This window comes from Mobula birostris, chromosome X (assembly GCF_030028105.1).
Source record: "Mobula birostris isolate sMobBir1 chromosome X, sMobBir1.hap1, whole genome shotgun sequence".
NCBI classification, from domain to species: domain Eukaryota; kingdom Metazoa; phylum Chordata; class Chondrichthyes; order Myliobatiformes; family Myliobatidae; genus Mobula; species Mobula birostris.
Window position 1 is genome coordinate 47,400,330 of NC_092402.1, and position 17,197 is coordinate 47,417,526.

General features: G+C 40.9%; 1 protein-coding gene across 8 annotated transcripts in view; it reads right to left on the bottom strand.

Moving 5' to 3' along the window:
- Positions 1–10,124: 10,124 nt before the first annotated feature.
- Positions 10,125–17,197, bottom strand: part of LOC140191705 (TANK-binding kinase 1-binding protein 1-like) — a 185,042-nt gene continuing 177,969 nt past the window's right edge. For all 8 annotated transcript variants that reach the window (XM_072249358.1, XM_072249361.1, XM_072249356.1 and 5 more), the window contains 2 exons: positions 15,273–15,694; positions 10,125–11,425 (listed from right to left, as the gene is read on the bottom strand). In XM_072249358.1, coding sequence (XP_072105459.1) covers positions 11,297–11,425; positions 15,273–15,694 — 551 coding nt within the window. In that variant the 3' untranslated portion in view covers positions 10,125–11,296. The remainder of the gene's footprint in view (positions 11,426–15,272; positions 15,695–17,197) is intronic.

Consider the following 17,197-nt stretch of genomic DNA (forward strand, 5'->3'; position numbering starts at 1 on the left):
CATAAACACTCACAAAAGGCTTTATCACTTTAATGAGCTTATTTTTGGAGTAGTATCTGCACCTGTACTCTGGCAGCAAGCTATGGGCCAGGTGCTGCAAGGCTGCACAGGAACTTGGTGTTACCTGGATAACTTCATTGTTCCCGGTAAGGATGGCTAGGAACTTTGTCAGCTCCATCGCAGGCACCAGCCTCCATAGTACCCAGGACATCCAGCGATGCCTCAAATAGGCAGCATCCATTATTAAGGACTCTCATCACCGAGGACATGCCCTGTTCTCATTGCTACCGTCAGGAAGGAGGTACAGGAGCCTGAAGGCACACAATCAACAACTCAGCAACAGCTTCTTCCCCTCTGCCATCCGGTTTTTTCTCTAATACAGGTCGATCTTCACTAATGTGGCACCATTGGGACCTGAGGAGTGCCGGATTAGTGCAAATGCCGAATTACAGGAGGATCACATTAAGCATAATCAGTGCCAGATTAGCAAAAGAACTGGATTACAGGTAGTCAGATTAGTGAAGGTCAACCTGTATTATGTGTTAACTTGTACAGCTGCCGCAAAGACAACAAATTTCATGACATATGTCGATGATATTAACCCTGAGTCTGAATATCTCCACAATCTCAAGACAGTGTCAAAAGGATTAGAATATTATGGGTTTAGAGCATAATGCAACAAGTGTGAATTCTTTAAAACAATCACTTAGCATTGATGCACAAATATTACACAAGTGTACTGAGAAAATTCCAGCAGTATTGGATGCCTCAAAGCCAAAGGATGTGTCATATTTACAGTCCTTTTTAGGAATGGGCGCATCTTGCCCCATCATGTTGTGTAAAGCTAATAGAGACACATCCAAAAAGACTACTGGCTATAATAGCTGCGAGAGGTGGTTCAACTAAGTACTGAGCAAAGGGGGGGGGGGGTGCGGAAATGAATACTTCTGAACTGTTGACATTTCAGGTTTTGAATTTTTAGTTTTTCATGCTTTACACTTTTCCTTGTTTTTTGGCCTCCACTGTGAAAAAAGGAGTATGTAATTCACAAATAAAAATTCTCAGTTAAATTGACAAAATGCCTGGTTGTCATACTCATTTATTATTGAATACTTTTTCAAGGCACTGTGTGTGTGTGTGTGTGTGTGTGTGTGTGTGTGTGTACTGTATATGTTGAAATGCATTCTATGTTGAGTTGGAGTCTATAGCTAAGCAGAGAAGAGTGTTGTGTATTTAAGATTGTAGATATATAGTTTAAGTATTCTTGTTCATTTAAGTAATTCATTACAGGTTATATGTAAAAGTATGTGAATGCCATACGTCATCACACTACCAAGTCATAAACACATATCTTGCTGAAGTAAAAAAAACGAAGTACACACGTTTATCTCCCAGCTCCTTGTTTTTCTTCCAATTAGTTTCATTTTTTGGGAGTTACAGAACATATCAGGAAGTATGGTGATACTTGCAGGTTGCTAGGACACGTCCTTGGGCTGTGTTGGTCATTGACACAAAGCAATGCACTGTATGTTTCAAGTGACAAATAAAGCCAATCTTTATATTCATCTTTATCTCAAGCTGATCTTCACTACCTGTCCCTTGTTGCCCTTCAGAATTTGGTGGTGAGTTTTAAGTTGCAGAGGATGTGAGGACAAGTGAATAGGACAAAAGGAAGATAGAGTCCCAGAGTCATAGAGTTATACAGCATGGGAACATGCCCATTTGCCCAACAGGTCCATGCTGACCAAGATGTCCCATCTGAGCTAGATGCATTTGCCAGCATTTAGCCCATTACCATTTCAATCCATGTATCTGTCCAACTGTCTTTGAAAAGTTATTTTTGTACCTGCCTTAATCACTTCCTCTGGCAGCCCATTCCACATAGATAACAAAATTCTGGTGCTCTGGTTCCTATTAATTCTTTTCCCTCTCACCTTAAATCCATGACCCCTTGTTCTTGATACCCCAACCATGAGAAAAAGACTGAGTGTATTCATCCTTTCCATGTCCCTCATGATTTTATACACTACTGTAAGATCACCTCTCAATCTCCTACGCTCGAAGGAATATCTGTAATAGGGTGTGTTTTGGGTTGTTATAAGGATAAGTTGCAGAGAACGCCCAGTTGATGGGTTATTGGGGAATAGTTAGGGAGCAAGAATCCAAAACAAATTATTGGGCACACTATTGAAGAGAGAAGAAGCGACCAGTTTCACCGATCGGTAGCTTACAGCAGAAGTGGCCAGGTCTAATGCAGGTGGAGAATACTAGTACCCCTGAAGTTGTAAAATTCAATATAGAGGTTAATGCTCCAATGTGCTCATACAGAAGATGAGGTGCTGTTCCTCAGGCTTGCTTTGGGCCTTATTATAATAATGCAGGAGCTTACAGAGTGGGATGGAGAATTAAAAAGGCAGACAATGAGAAACTCAGCGTAATGCTCACAGAGTTAAAACACATAATTTTAAAAATGATCTGCTTTGGTTTCTAAAATGTAGAGGAGACAACATTGTTAACACTGGACGCACACAAAACTGGAAGAAATATAAGTGGAGTGCGATTGGTTTCAACATGATCTCCAGGGCGCTGACTATGAGGGACTGGTAGCATAAAGTTATTGATTGCTAAAGGCCAGGTGGTTGAAGTCACTCCTGTTGGGGATGGCTATTGCCTGGCACTTTTGTGGTCTGAATGTTATTTGCTACAAATTACCCCAGGTCTGATTGTTACTTGTAGCTCAATGCATACAGATATGGACTGTTTAATTTGCTGAAGAGATGTTAATGGCAACAAACTTTGTGCAAACATCACCCTTTTTGAAACTAGCCTTATATATGGCATACTGCAATCACAGGAACGGAGAAAAATCATTCTTGTATTTAAGCAGAGTGATCTGTGTGCATGGCATTCACACAGAGGCTTTTCACTCTTTCTTGGCACATGAGCCAATTACTAATTACCCCATGTTCAAGATTCTTTCCACCTGTGGAAATATCTGGCATCTACCCTGTCCTGTGCTCTAAGATTCTTACATATTTCAATATGCATACTCCTGTGTATTCAGTAGCAGTCACAGTACTCTGTTTCTCCATGATATATATTGTCTTCTTCTTCTTAAGAACAATGCAAAGAAAAATCAGGAAGTGGACTTCATTTAAAAGACTTCTCTTTCCGTCCTGGGGCATAATTTGAGTGGAAGAAGTGTGATAGAAAGTTTTTGTTCCTTTGCTTGTTGTTCTGAGTCAGGATCCTGTCACAAATGTAACAAAACATGATGACGCTATGATGTGTGAACTAGGCTGAGGAGTCCCAGGCACTGTAGCTCACCGATCTCTTGCTGAGAGTGAAGCAAAGTGTTGGAAGTCCCAGTCCTCCCGTGTAGCTCAACTTCTGACAAGACATTGACTTTCAAGATGGATGGGGCTAGGGCAATTGATGTTTTCAAGCTGATCCTGAAGCACTGGAATTTAGACAGAATACCAGACTGAAAATTTTCACCCAAAGTGTAAAGACACTGCAAAATGTTGCTCTGTGATAAAAAAAAAAGGGTTTCACTAGTAAATTGAAGATTGGGAAGGGAAAAACAAATTGTGTAAGGTTTTTGGGGTGTTTTGAACAAGCCCTGTTCCTAATTATTCTTGCAATATAAATTTAAAATATACCTAGTTATACATTAACTTTCGTCGCTGTACATTGCTATCCTTCCACTTGTACAGCATCTTTGGAATATTCCATAAATGTCAACAAAAAAAAGCAACCCCTGAATGCAACTCATAAGTAATGTGCTGTATAAACCTGTCTGTAACTATATTGCTTGAGAAAACCAGTTATTAAAGGATGTATTTTTAAAAATTATTATCCTTGGATTATATTTGTAGTTTCTCTTTGAGAAAGAAAGTCTATAACAGGCACTAAAATATTAATCCTACCTTTATAAAATAATTTAAATTTTATAAATTAAATATTTCTAAACCTATTGATAAATAGACTTTGTTCCACATGTGAAAGGATATCTTTTACAAATAACATTCAGACCACAAAGGTGCCGAGCAATAGCCATCCCCAAAAGGAGAGAATCTAACCACCTGCCCTTTAGCAATCAATAACATTATGCTACCAATCCCTCATAGTCAACACTCTGGAGATCAGATTGAAACCAATCACACTCCACTTATATTTTTTCCAGTTTTGTGTGCATTCAGTGTTAACAATGTGGACTCCTCTACATTTTAGAAACCAAAGCAGATCATTTTGTAATAAGCTTTTACTCAGCAGGCAAGATTTGATATGTATGCCTATACATAGAGCAGTTGCAATATGAACTCTCACCCACAAAAGGTAATAAGAGTGAAATTAGAATGAAAGAGTGAAATTCCACCGAGATGCAGCACAGAGCGTCATAGGAAGTCATTCCTGCCTGTGGCCATCAAACTTTACAACTCCTCCCTTGGAGGGTCAGACACCCTGAGCCAATAGGCTGGTCCTGGATTTATTTCATAATTTACTGGCATAATTTACATATTACTATTTAACTATTTATGGTTCTATTACTATTTATTCTTTATGGTGCAACAGTAACGAAAAGCAATTTCCCCCGGGATCAATAAAGTATGACTATGACTATGACTATGACTAAAGAAGATTTTTGTTCGGTACCAAGGATTTCTACATGTAAAAGTCAGGCATGGTTCTGATATAATCTAATCGAATGGTGGAACGTGTCTCAAGAGGCAGAATGGCCTCTACCTTTGTTATACAAATCTATTCCTAAGGAATTTCTCACACTTGGAAAAGCAGCTTTCATGAGTGTAGTTTTTCATTGATTCTATTGTGTTTCTTTGTATCTACAATGAATGCCCACAAGAGAATGAATCTCAGGGCAGTATATGGTCACATGTATGTACTTCGACAATAAATTTACTTTGAGCTTTGATCAAGGCTTTGTATGACAACTGCTCTGTCCAGAACCCTAAGATATTGCAAATTGTTGTGAACACAGCCTAGTCCATGACAAAAACCAGCTTCTCCTCCATTGACTCAATGGGCATTTCCCACTGCCTCAGGAAAGCTGCCAACTCAAAGACCCTATCCTCCCCATACGTTCTCTCTTCTCCCCCTTCCATTGAGCAGAAGATACAAATGCTTGAAAATTTATTTCACCAGACTCAAGGACGACTCCTATCCCGCTGTTACGAGATTCTTGGTTATACAATAAAGATGGTTAACCTAACACTATTACAGCACCAGAGAGCTGTGTTCAAATCTGCTTCTGTCTGTAAAAAGTTAAAGATTTTTAGAAGATTGGCTTTACTTGTCACATGTACATTGAGACATAGAGTGAATTGCATTGTTTGAATCAAATCAAATCAATGAGGGCAGCCTGTAAGTGTTGCCATGCTCCAGCTGCCCACATAGTATGCCCACGACTTACTAACCCTAACCTGTACGTCTTTGGAATGTGGGAGGAAACCCATGTGGTCACAGGTAGAATGTACAAACTCCCTACAGACCGTGGCGGGAATTGAACCCCAATCAGTGATCACTGGCTCTATAAAGTGATTGTGTTAAATGTACGCTACCCTGCTGTCCCAAGGGAAGGGTGAGTTTATACATTCTCCAGGTGCTCGTTTCCTCCAACTTTCCAAAAATGTATGAGTTACTAGGTTTATTTGTCAAATCACAAACAAGAGAAAATCTGCAGATGCTGGAAATCAAAGTAGTACACCCAAAATGCTGGAGGAACTCAGCGGGCCAGGCAGCATCTATGGAAGAGAGTGAACAGTCAACATTTCAGACCGAGACCCTCTCAGTTCATCTTGTTATGGCTTCTGCACCTAACCTATCTTCCTGCACTGCACTTTCTCTGTAATTCTAACACTGTATTCTGCATTCTGTTCCCCTTTGTAGTATGTCATTGTATTGATGTGATGAAAGGACCAATATGGATAGCATGTAAAACAACGTTTTTCAGTATATCTTGATGCATCTGGCAATAATAAAACAATTATTATTTACCTATTAAAAATATGCTTTACATTGGAAATGTTCCCGGAAGCAGCAATATTGACTAAAGAATACAAGTGCTTCTATAGTGATTAGTGGAAGCCTATTGTAAAAGCCAGGAGAAAGTCTCATTAAAACAACACTTCTTATTTCCCATCCCAACGGGGGGTGGGGGTGGAGGTGAAAACTTGGCTCAGCACGCACGGTTGCAAATTTTTAGTTTTTGAGATTGTGTTGTCACTCAGCAAGTGTGATATTTTAGTCAAGTCAATCCTGCATCCATCTTCTTCTCGGCAGAATAACAGCGATACTGTGTATCGTAAAAGGGCAGGTACACAGTCGGTCAGAGGAAATGGAAACTGGAAGTCGTAGGCGTTGGTTAAATAAATATGTTGATGATGTCATTAATGAGATCACAAGGCCTGTACCAACTGCACAAGCACTTGGAAGGAGACATCAAAATAACTACTCCACCTCGTTTAAGTTCCTGAGTTCTGGTTTACTTTCTATAACAAACCATATTCTCACAGGGTGCCATGGTAGCAACACGATTGGAGCTCAGGGCATTGGAGGCCAGAGTCCAATTCTGGTGCAATCCCTAAAGATTTTGTACATTCTCCCATGCGGGTTTTCTTCATGTACTCTGTTTTTCTCCTATAATCCAAAGATGCAATGGTTAGTAGGTTAATTGGTCATTGTCAAATCATCCTGTGATTAGGCTGGTGTTAAATAGGTGGTTTGATGGTGGTGTGTCTCATTTGACCAGAAGGGCCTGTTCCGCGCTGTATTTATAATTAAAAAATAAAAATAAATAAATGTCACTGGGGACCAGGCTTAGCACTGCTGATGATAAGACTTATGGAATTATTGGACTGTATGGTGTTAAGAACTAGTTAGTAAAAGTGGATGGGTGTTTCCAGAAGGTCCATATGGATCTCCCATTACTGGCATACAATTCCCATGATGTACAAATTGGTAATGACCAGTGGTACAAGGGATCACACATGCTGGAATCTGGAGCAGCAGACAAGGTGCTGGCCAGGTAGCACCTATGAAGCGAAATGGGTAGTCAGCATCTCAGGTCAAGATGAAGGGTCTTGACCCAAAACATTGACTGACCATTTCCCTCCATGGATGCTGCCTGATCCACTGAATTCCTCCAGCTTCTCGTTTGTTGCTGGTGGTGAACAGAGTTATGGGAGGGAAGATGCACTAAAAGAGGAAACTGTTCGTGACACAGAGAGTGACAATCCAAATGGGATCACACTAGTGTATCCTCTGGTAGATGGTCATCCCCCGACATCTGGAAATAACTCAAGAACAACACATAGCATCCTAACATCACAGGGATCTCTAAAGAGTTAGGAGAATGATGATTAAGTATTGGTCTTCATACTAAATATTAGTAGTAGGCAGCCGTCGATCCCAGGGGACCATGGGTTTGTCTCTCTGGTGGACTGTGTCCTCTGTATTAAATATTAATATGAATGTAGTGTTCCTTTTCCTCTTTTCATAGAACAGAGAACAGCACAGGCCCTTCAGCCCATGATGTTGTGCTGACCTTTTAACCTACTCTAAGATCAATCTAACCCTTCCCTCCTACGTAGACTTCCATTTCAAAAAACAAGCAGTGTAATGCACGCAAATATATTCATGATGGCAATGATAATATCTTTGTCGGGTGAGCATCAAACAGGAGGAAGATGACATTGAATAGACTGGTTGAGGTTTAAGCCATTTTTTTCTGCTGAATGCTGAAGAGTACATAGAACATTAAACAGTGAGTGGACTCTTCAACTCCCTCTGTTCTACATTTCCCACATCAAATCAATGGTATTGATGACAAAGTAATAATTATCAGTAAAATGACAAAACAAACCATCTGAAACTCATCAGCACAAATGCTTTCAAGAATGAGTGAATCCAATTTCCATTCCTCGCTATCCAAAAATCAATGGAGAACATTGTGAAGAATCAATAGAATTCATTTAGCAAAAGTGATAGAACTTGCTAAATCTACACTGGAATTCTCCATTGCCACCCACCTGTTTTAATAATAGCATATCACAGACATAAGTAATAATTTTGGAAAAATAATCGCAGAACCTTACTTGAAGATAATTGATAACACAGGGGCAAATTGTCAAAAAAAGTGATGGCTAAAGTTAACAAAATGCACAGCACGTGGTCCTCATGTCATTTTACAAGGTTATTAGATTCTCAATCCAGCAATTTGGTCTGTGGGGTGTTGTACCATTCCACGCCACTGTTCTGTTCAGTTATGCGCTCCAGCTCCCTCCCACAGTCCAAGGACATACCAGGTAGTAGTTTAATTGGTCATTGTAAATTGTCCTGTAATTAGGCTAGGTTTAAATAGGTGGGTTGCCAGGCAGTAGAGGTGGTTGGCCAGAAGGTGCTGTTCGGCATTATATCGCTAAATAAAATAAAATAAAATAACTGGCTCTCTACGTCAGTTGATAAGGTATCACTAGGTTTCTCATCCTGGTCATAGCCACACTGTCAGTTCAATTCAACAAACATTGCAATCTCACATGCACAAAACATAAACAGTTGCATCATGTGTGGTCAAAATGCTCTATATCACTAGACACTATCTTCTCACGTTGCACCCAAATCATGCATCATACCTATTTTCTCAACGAGTGACGCCAATCCACTTGACAGCAGAAAATTAAGATGCAAGTTGCGGAGGTAACAAAGTGGACAGTAAAAAATTTAGCTTGCAGAGTGCAAGATGCAAAGTGAATGGTAAAATTCCCCAGGGGGCACGGAAGACAGAAACCCTAACAGCAACATTTGGTGGTTGAGCGGAAGATGAGAATTGCAAAGGCAGCCAACTGTTCAAATTTTAAGCCTCTCACACTCTCGCATATATTATAGGAAACAACAGTTGGCTGGGTGGATGCTATTGACTGCAATGCAATCTCAGGAACCTAGCTATCACATGTTCAATGATAATGTTGGAGCCTCTTGATTTGGCTTTAGGTCTTCCGGCTTTCTGCCAGCCAACACACCCTCACTTGCCATTTTTCCCGGGTGTAGTTCTTGCTCACTTTCTTGCAGCATTCCATTTCATTGCCCTGCTGTGAATCTTACCAGTTCTTCCTGGCTGGTTTCCTGTCAGGAGCCTGTTTGGGCCATACACAGTTCTTCAAGATTAATACTGCCTTGGAAGAAAGTGTTTCGGAAAGCTGCAAGATTTACACTCAGAGGCCACCTTATTAGGTACCTCCTGTCTTCTGCTGCTGTAGTCCATCCTCTTCGAGGTTCGACGTGTTGTGCATTTCAGAGATGCTCTTCTGTACACCACTGTTATAACACATGGTTACTTGAGTTACCGTTGCCTTCCTGTCAGCTTGAACCAGTCTGGCCATTCTCCTCTGACCTCTCTCATTAACAAGGTATATCCACCCACAAAACTGTCGCTCAATGGATGTTTTTTTGTTTCTCACACCATTTTCTGTAAACTCTGGAGACTGTTCTGTGTGAAAATCCCAGGGGATCAGCAGTTTCTGAGATACTCAAACCACCCCATCTGGCACCAACAATCATTCCATGGTCTAAGTTACTTAGATCACATTTCTTCCCCATTCTGATGTTTGGTCTGAGCAACAGCCATATCTGCATGCTTTTATGCATTGAGTTGTTGCCACATGATTGGCTAAATAGATATTTGCATTAATATGCAGTTGTGCAGGTGTACCTAATAAAGTGGCCACTGAGTGTATTTTCTTAGCTTTCTTGATCAGTTTAACAATTGGTGAAACTCTTCTAGCCAAATGGAAATGAGAGGTAGATTCTAACTTAGTCCTGATTTTATATATATACTGTACTGTATATGTTTACCTAATGTCTATACCTAGATACACAGATAAAAGTTAATTCACATGTTACTTTCTAATATATATTCCTTAGACCACATTTTTAATATAATTTCCTGTGTTAAAGTTGTTAAGCTATAAATGCATCACATTACCATGGTGGTTGAAATAGAGATTGAAATAGAGGTTTGGACCAGCATGGGATGACAGCTTCGTAAAAATATTTCCTATTCTAAATGTGTGCATTAAAAAAAAACTGTGATGGAAAAAAATAGCAGATGTAAGATTTTTATTTTATATACACACATACACAGAGAATATAAAATTTCATGATCTCGTTGAGATCGTGCCCAGTACAAATCCCAGTATTAGAATATCACTCCCTGCTGTCACTCACTAGGATCTTTGGAACAATGGAGATTCAGTCTGCTGCAAGTGATGACTTGTTAGAACATTTCACTGTGTGTGTGTGTGTGTGTGTGTGTAAATATGCACATGTGCACACGCATGCGCGCGTGCGTGTGTGTGTGTGTGTGTGTGTGTGTAAATATGCGGCCATGTGTTAGTGTAAACCCGGGATATTTAAAATTTCCACTACATTGAGTAGGGTTGAGGTAACTCACAACACTGAAGGTACACTGGCCAGCATAAATGTTTAAGTACGAAGAGATGTGAATGAAAGGCATGCGTGCGATGACATTATATGACTTTATATCATGTAAATGCCAATATTAATGTGAAATTAGTTTTATTTTTCTACTGTGCTACATTAAGATGTGTAATATCATAAATATAATTTGCATTTTGATGATCAATGGGCTATAAATGTACATTAGTAGAAAGCCCACACACATCCTGCACCGTCTGAATACCATGCTATGGATCAGCTTCTGTATCTCCTGACTCACTGATAGTTATTTTCTAGTTATACTTTGGTAACTGGAAGATAACCATACAGTGTGATTTTCTCCACAGGAAGGCTGATCCTGTGGTGTGTTATGCTAACTCAGTTTGTTCTGTTGAAGAATGGGTTGACAATTTAAGGTCCATTCCCTACTCTCCCCAATGTGTAATCTTTAGTTATCACTTTCCACACAACTATGTTCCGAATGATCAATGTTCAAGTATTTAGCTTTTGGAAGTAAACTGATTGTACTGGAAGACATATCAATTGGCCTGCTTAACACTTGCTAATCAAAAGATTTCAAGCTTCCTCCCTCGAATTGGGAATGGTCTTCACTCAATAGTACATCTATTCAACATTAATCCTCGTTCCTCTGTCTCTTGCTCTATTGCCTCATCCAACACTGCACCCAACCCCAACTGTAACAAAAGAAATCAGCAAGTAGAAAATGTGATCACTCTTCATTATCTTGACCAGCTTTCAAGAGCATTTGTTTCACTTCTTAGCTTGCTTCAGTCCTTCTGTGATTCAGCACAGAGCCTATTGGTCAGATCTTGCTGTTTTCCAGATGGGTATCAATGTGTTTTATGAGAGCGTCATCCGGGTAATTGATGGGGAAGGCCAATTGACACAGTGGACAGTTCCTCATGTCTGAGTCTCCTGTTTCCATCCAGAGCTGGGCAGAGAAAAGCAACAGGTCAGTAAAGACTTCAGTGGTTCAGTTGTTATACTTTATATAGGTTTCTAGCCATCATATCACAAATAAGGATGGAAATTTCATTTATGTGAAGCACGCAACAATATATATTATCATAGAACAATACAGGCTCTTCAGCCCATAGTGTTGTGCCAGCTGGTTGCATCACTGCCTTCTATGGAGGGGCCACTGCACAGAAGAGGAAAAAGCTGTGGAGGGTTGCAAACACAGACAGCTCCATTGTGGGCACTAGCCTTCCCAACATCGAGGGCTTCTTCAAAAGGCAATACCTCAAAATGGCGGCCTTAATGGCCCCCATCACCTAGGACATACCTTCTTCTCATTGCTACCATCAGGGAAGAAGTAAAGGAGTCTGAAGGCATACACTCAACATTTTAGGAACAGCTTCTTCCCCTCCACTTTCAAATTGCTGATCAGACAATGAACCAACCCATGAACACTACCTCATTACTTTTTATCTCTTTTTGCACTACTTATTTAAGTTAGAAGTTTTATATGTTTTTATTGTAACTTATAGTAATTTTTACGTATTGCACTGTATTGCTACCGCAACACAACACATTTCATGATATACAATGTGTCAGTGATATTAAACCTGATTCTGACTGTCTAACCTACTCTAAGGTCAATCTAACCCTTTCCTGCCACATAGCTCTCCATTTTTCTTTCATCCATGTGCCTATCTAGGAGTCTTTTAAATGTTCCTAATGAGTCTGCCTCTACCCTGGCAGCGTGTTCCACACCCCGACGTTTTTGAGGCCCTCTGTTGGTCGGGGTCAACATAGCTGTCTATGATACGCTAGTAAGGGCAGTCCGATATGGAGAGCAAGCTGTTGCCTGTGCAGCAGACTGCCATTCTCCATGCAGCTGATGAATCCAAAGGAACGGCAGAGACCGATACAGTTTGGTACCAGCAGTGTCGCAGGAGTTGCCAGTCAGCACTGACTCAATGTCGGACTGCCTTAGGGACTCCAGCTCTGGATTTTTCCCTCAGGGTTTACTCCCGAAGCCTTCCCCATGAATGGGTATAGCCGCAAGGTAGTGGAGGTTTGAGATCAGAGTTTTCCTTCTCCTAGTAGAGCTGATGAGCCCCATCTGTCCAAAGCAACTGGTTCTAAGGCACCAGTAACCCACCTTTACCCCTTGTTCTGTCAGTAGAAATGGTTCCGCTAGGGTCAGTTGCTAAGCTACATGAGAAGGCCAGGAGCTGGACTTGGCTGTCAGAGGCTATTTGAGGTGCACACCATTGGGAGCATTTAATAGGCAGTGGGAGCTTATCCCCATTACCAACCCCGGCTATAACAACCTTAAGGAACCACAGCACTACCACTTTCTGTGTAAAAACCCACCTGTGACATCCCCCTTGTACTTTCCTCCAATCATCTTAATTTTATGCCTCGTTGTGTTATCCATTTTCGCCCAGAGAGCGGAGCAAAAAAACAAACTGCTGGAAGAACTCAGCAGGTGAAATGGCATTTGTAGATGGAAATGGTCAGTCAACATTTTGGGCTGAGACTCTTCAGCTGGACTGATAGAGTAAGAGGCTGATGGCCCATATAAGGAGGTGGGGGTGGGAGGGGAAGGGAGGAAGCAGGAGCTGGTGAGCATAGGTGGATCCAGTTGAGGAGGGGTGATTGGTGGTTGGAGTCAGGTGCGGAAAAGAAAAGCGAGATAGTGACAGAAGCAGGGAGGTGACAAAGTGCTGCAGATGATGGAATAGAATAGGAAAGTAAGGTGGAGCATGGAACCAAAGATTGGGATGGGTAGATGGGAACAGTGGGAGATGGGGATGCAACAGGAGTATGTGGGTGATGATGGGCAGATGGAGTGGCTGGAGAAGGGGAAAGAAACAGGGTGAGAATGATCTGTGTAGCAATGGAGAGGGAGCTAAAATAAGACCATAAGACATAGGAGCAGAATTAGGCTATTCAGCCCATCGAGACTGCTCTGCCATTCAATCATGGGTAGATCCAACTCTTCCAGTTATCCCCACTCCCCTGCCTTCACCCCATGCCTTTTGATGCCCTGGCTAATCAAGAATCTATTTATCTCTGCCTTAAATATACCCAGTGACTTGGCCTCCACAGCCGCTCAAGGCAAAAAATTCCACAGATTTACCACCCTCTGACTACAGTAATTTCTCTGCATCTCTGCTCTCAATGGACGTCCTTCAACCCTAAAATCATGTCCTCTTGTCCTAGGCTCCCCTACCATGGGAAATAACTTTGCTATATCTAATCTGTTCAGCCTTTTTAACATTCAGAATGTTTTTATGAGATCCCCCCTCATTCTCCTGAACTCCAGGGAATACAGCCCAAGAGCTGCCAGACGTTCCTTATAATGGTAACCCTATGAGAGACAGCAATGGTGGATGCAATGACCCCACACCAACCTATCTGCCCTTGTTCTCCAGAGTGATGCTAAGCAGATATGAAGAAATGCACCTCATACTCCACCTGGGTAGTCTACAATTCAGTGGCATGAACACTAAATTCTCTAACCCTCTGTCTCTTTTCCATCTCCTTCTCACCAACTCAGTTCTTCCTGCACACACCTAACCACCTCCCCAAGCTCCTAGTACAAATCTGATTATCCACTCAACTTCTACTCTGCTTAAACCTTGAGGTCAGAACAACTCCCCCTCATTGAAGCTGTCTGACCATTTTCCAGGTTAGTTTTACTAACAGATGTTGGTTTACAGAGGCTGTTGGAATAAACTCACATTCATTCAGCCCACCATAGAGGTGCTGGATTTTCTTCAGGAAAAGTCCCATCCCTCCTATCCTCCTCCCTATTTCCAATAGTCTTTCCACTTTACATTCCACTTTTTAAAACTCTGTGGATTCAAAAGAATTACTTAGATTTTATAGTTTCTGTGGTGCTATGCAAATTAATATTAAGTGGGGAAATGTGTTGATGAAGTTACAACACTTCCATGCACTGGATTTAAAACACTACTTGCATGAATGTAATTTGCATCCCAAAATTCCTCAATCAGTTGTAACATGTAAACATTGGCTGAATGGTGTCAAGAAAATAGCGAGACTCTGTTGAATCTTCATTCCTTCCACTTTGATCTCACAGTTCATTTGACCAGTGATATTCTTCAATCTTCAGTTTATTACCAATACATTAATGAGTGGGTTCAACCTTTCAGTACTCATCCTGTCCACATCTTTCACAACTTTGAAAACTTCCATCAGATGCTCACTTCACTTTTTTTTTGCTTGACTCAACTAAAGAAATATGTACAATTTCCCTTATACCCTCTTCCCCCCCCACCTCTTCTGTTCTCTTCACCTGCCCTTCACCTCCTTTTATTGCCTCTCCTTCCCTTTCTCCCATGGTCCACTCTCCTCTCCTGTCAGATTCCTCCTTCTTTAGTCTTTTGCCTCTTCCACCTATCACCCCCCTCTAGCTTCTCACTTCATCTCCCCTCCTCCACCTACCTTCCCCCTCACATGGTTTCACCTATCACCTGCTAGCTGGTGCTCCTTCCCCTGCCCACACCTTTTTTATTCTGGATGTTTCCTCCTTCCTTTCTGTCCTGATGAAGGGTTTCAGCCTGAAACATGAAATCTTTATTCCTCTCCATAGATTCTGCCTGACCTGCTGAGTTCCTCCTGCATTTTGTGTTTGTTCCTACAATTTACAGCTAATTCTCTGAATTTAAGCCAGACTGAAAAAGAATGAAGACTGGAGAAGTGAGTGACCACATCACTATGTTACATCCACAACTAATACCCAGTGAAGATTGTACAATGTTACCTCAAGGCTGACATGGATAATCAAAGTGTAGACTTACATTGATGGATGGCCAGGACTGAGCATGCTCAGATCTGGAATACTCAGTAGAATTCCTGCCCGTGGGGTTGTCCGGGATGGGAAGCGCTGTGCAGGAGGAAGTGCTCCTCATTCCCTTGTCCAACGTGCCGGGTGGACTATGGGTCATCCAATCCTCATTATCGGACTCCAGCTGTCCGTCATATGGGCCATCATCTGCGTTGTCGGGCACCTTCAGGTAGTCGCTGGGGAGGTACTGCCTGTGCCTGGACAAGGTCTGTTCATCCTCCAGTCGAGATGGCATTGTGTGGTGGTACACCTTGGTGTCGCTGACTTCAGAGTAACTGCGGCGGCTTTGGAAGCTGGCTTGGAGAGGATGCCTTGTGCTCCTGGGGTAGCTGGAGAAGGCATCTGGCTTCATGTAAACTGAGGACTGGAGAAGGACTGGGAGAACAAAACAACAGACTGAAGGTGTTAAAGCCATTCAGAAACAGGGAATTTTACCTACTTAGGTGTAACAATCACTAAAAACTATAAGCATCTATTTAAAGAAAATTTTCTTACCCTATTGAATCACGTAAAAAGGATACTATCAAATTGGTCACCTCTTTTGTTATTGCTGATTGGCCGAATTAACTCTATTAAAATGAATATATTTCCTAAATTTATATATCTTTTTCAGGCATTGCCTGTTTTTATTCCTAAATCTTTCTTTGATTCTCTTGACTCTATTATATCTTCTTATATATGGAAGAATAAGCGTTCTAGATTTAATTCATCCCCAGAAAGATAAAAAGGATGGAGGATTAGCCTTACCAAACTTTAGATTTTATTATTGGGCAGTCAATATAAGAAATCTTACACTTTGGTTATATTACATTAATCGAGAGATATTATTTTGGAGTCATCTGACTCGAACATTTTGGCTTTTATTTCTCTTATGGCCAGAAGGACGCTCTTGCTTAAATGGAAAGATGCGGCCCATCCTATTCACGCTCAATGGTTACGTGATGTCATGTCATGTTTAAATTTAGAGAAGATTCGATGTTCAATCTCTGAATCTAGCCAAGATTTTCAAACATTGTGGGGACCTTTTTTGAATTATTCTCAAAACCTTTGATTTGCTGTTAAAGCACAGATGATGACTAATTCTTTTTCCCTTTTTTTCTTTACTAATCAGCTTCGGTCTTGGTAGTGGGTTAGATTTTTTTAATATATAAAATGACTATATTTCAATGCTATGGATTAATTAATCTGTATGAATATAGGGCAAGGAGTCTTTATATGCGATTTAGTATAATGTATTGATACATTTTTTCTTGTACTCTGTGTTCTTATATGTAAAATTAATAAAAATATTGTTAAAAGAAAGAAACAGGGAAGAATGTGCATTTGTACTTTGTGCTTGCATGACTTCAAGAAAGCTCCCCAGAAAAACACCACATATTCAGTAAAGGATCATTAAGAATAAAAAACATTAGAGGAAAGGATGAAGGATCAACTTTATTCACCATAGAAATTTATATGTATTGGAAATTTGCTGTGGTGTGTTGGTGTGACATGCAGCAAAAAACAACAACATTCAACAATTATAAAGAACGAAGAATTACATAAAAATAAAGTTAAAGTACAGATATGGAATAAAATTTGAATAAATGTATTTACAACGTAAACAGAACCTGTCAGCATTTTGGAAGAAACCGACGACGTTTAAGTTTTAGGCTCAGAGGCCCTTCCACATCCCCATGCTACAGATGTACCATGGAGAGCATTCTGATTGGCTGCATCACCACCTGGTGTGGAAGCTCCAATGCACAGAAAAAGGAGCAGAAGCTTGTGGACCCAGCCAGCTCCATCACAGGTACTATCCCCCCCACCATCGAGGACGTTTTCAAAAGGCAGTGCCTCAAGAACGTGGCATCCATCATTAAGGACCCTCACTGTCCG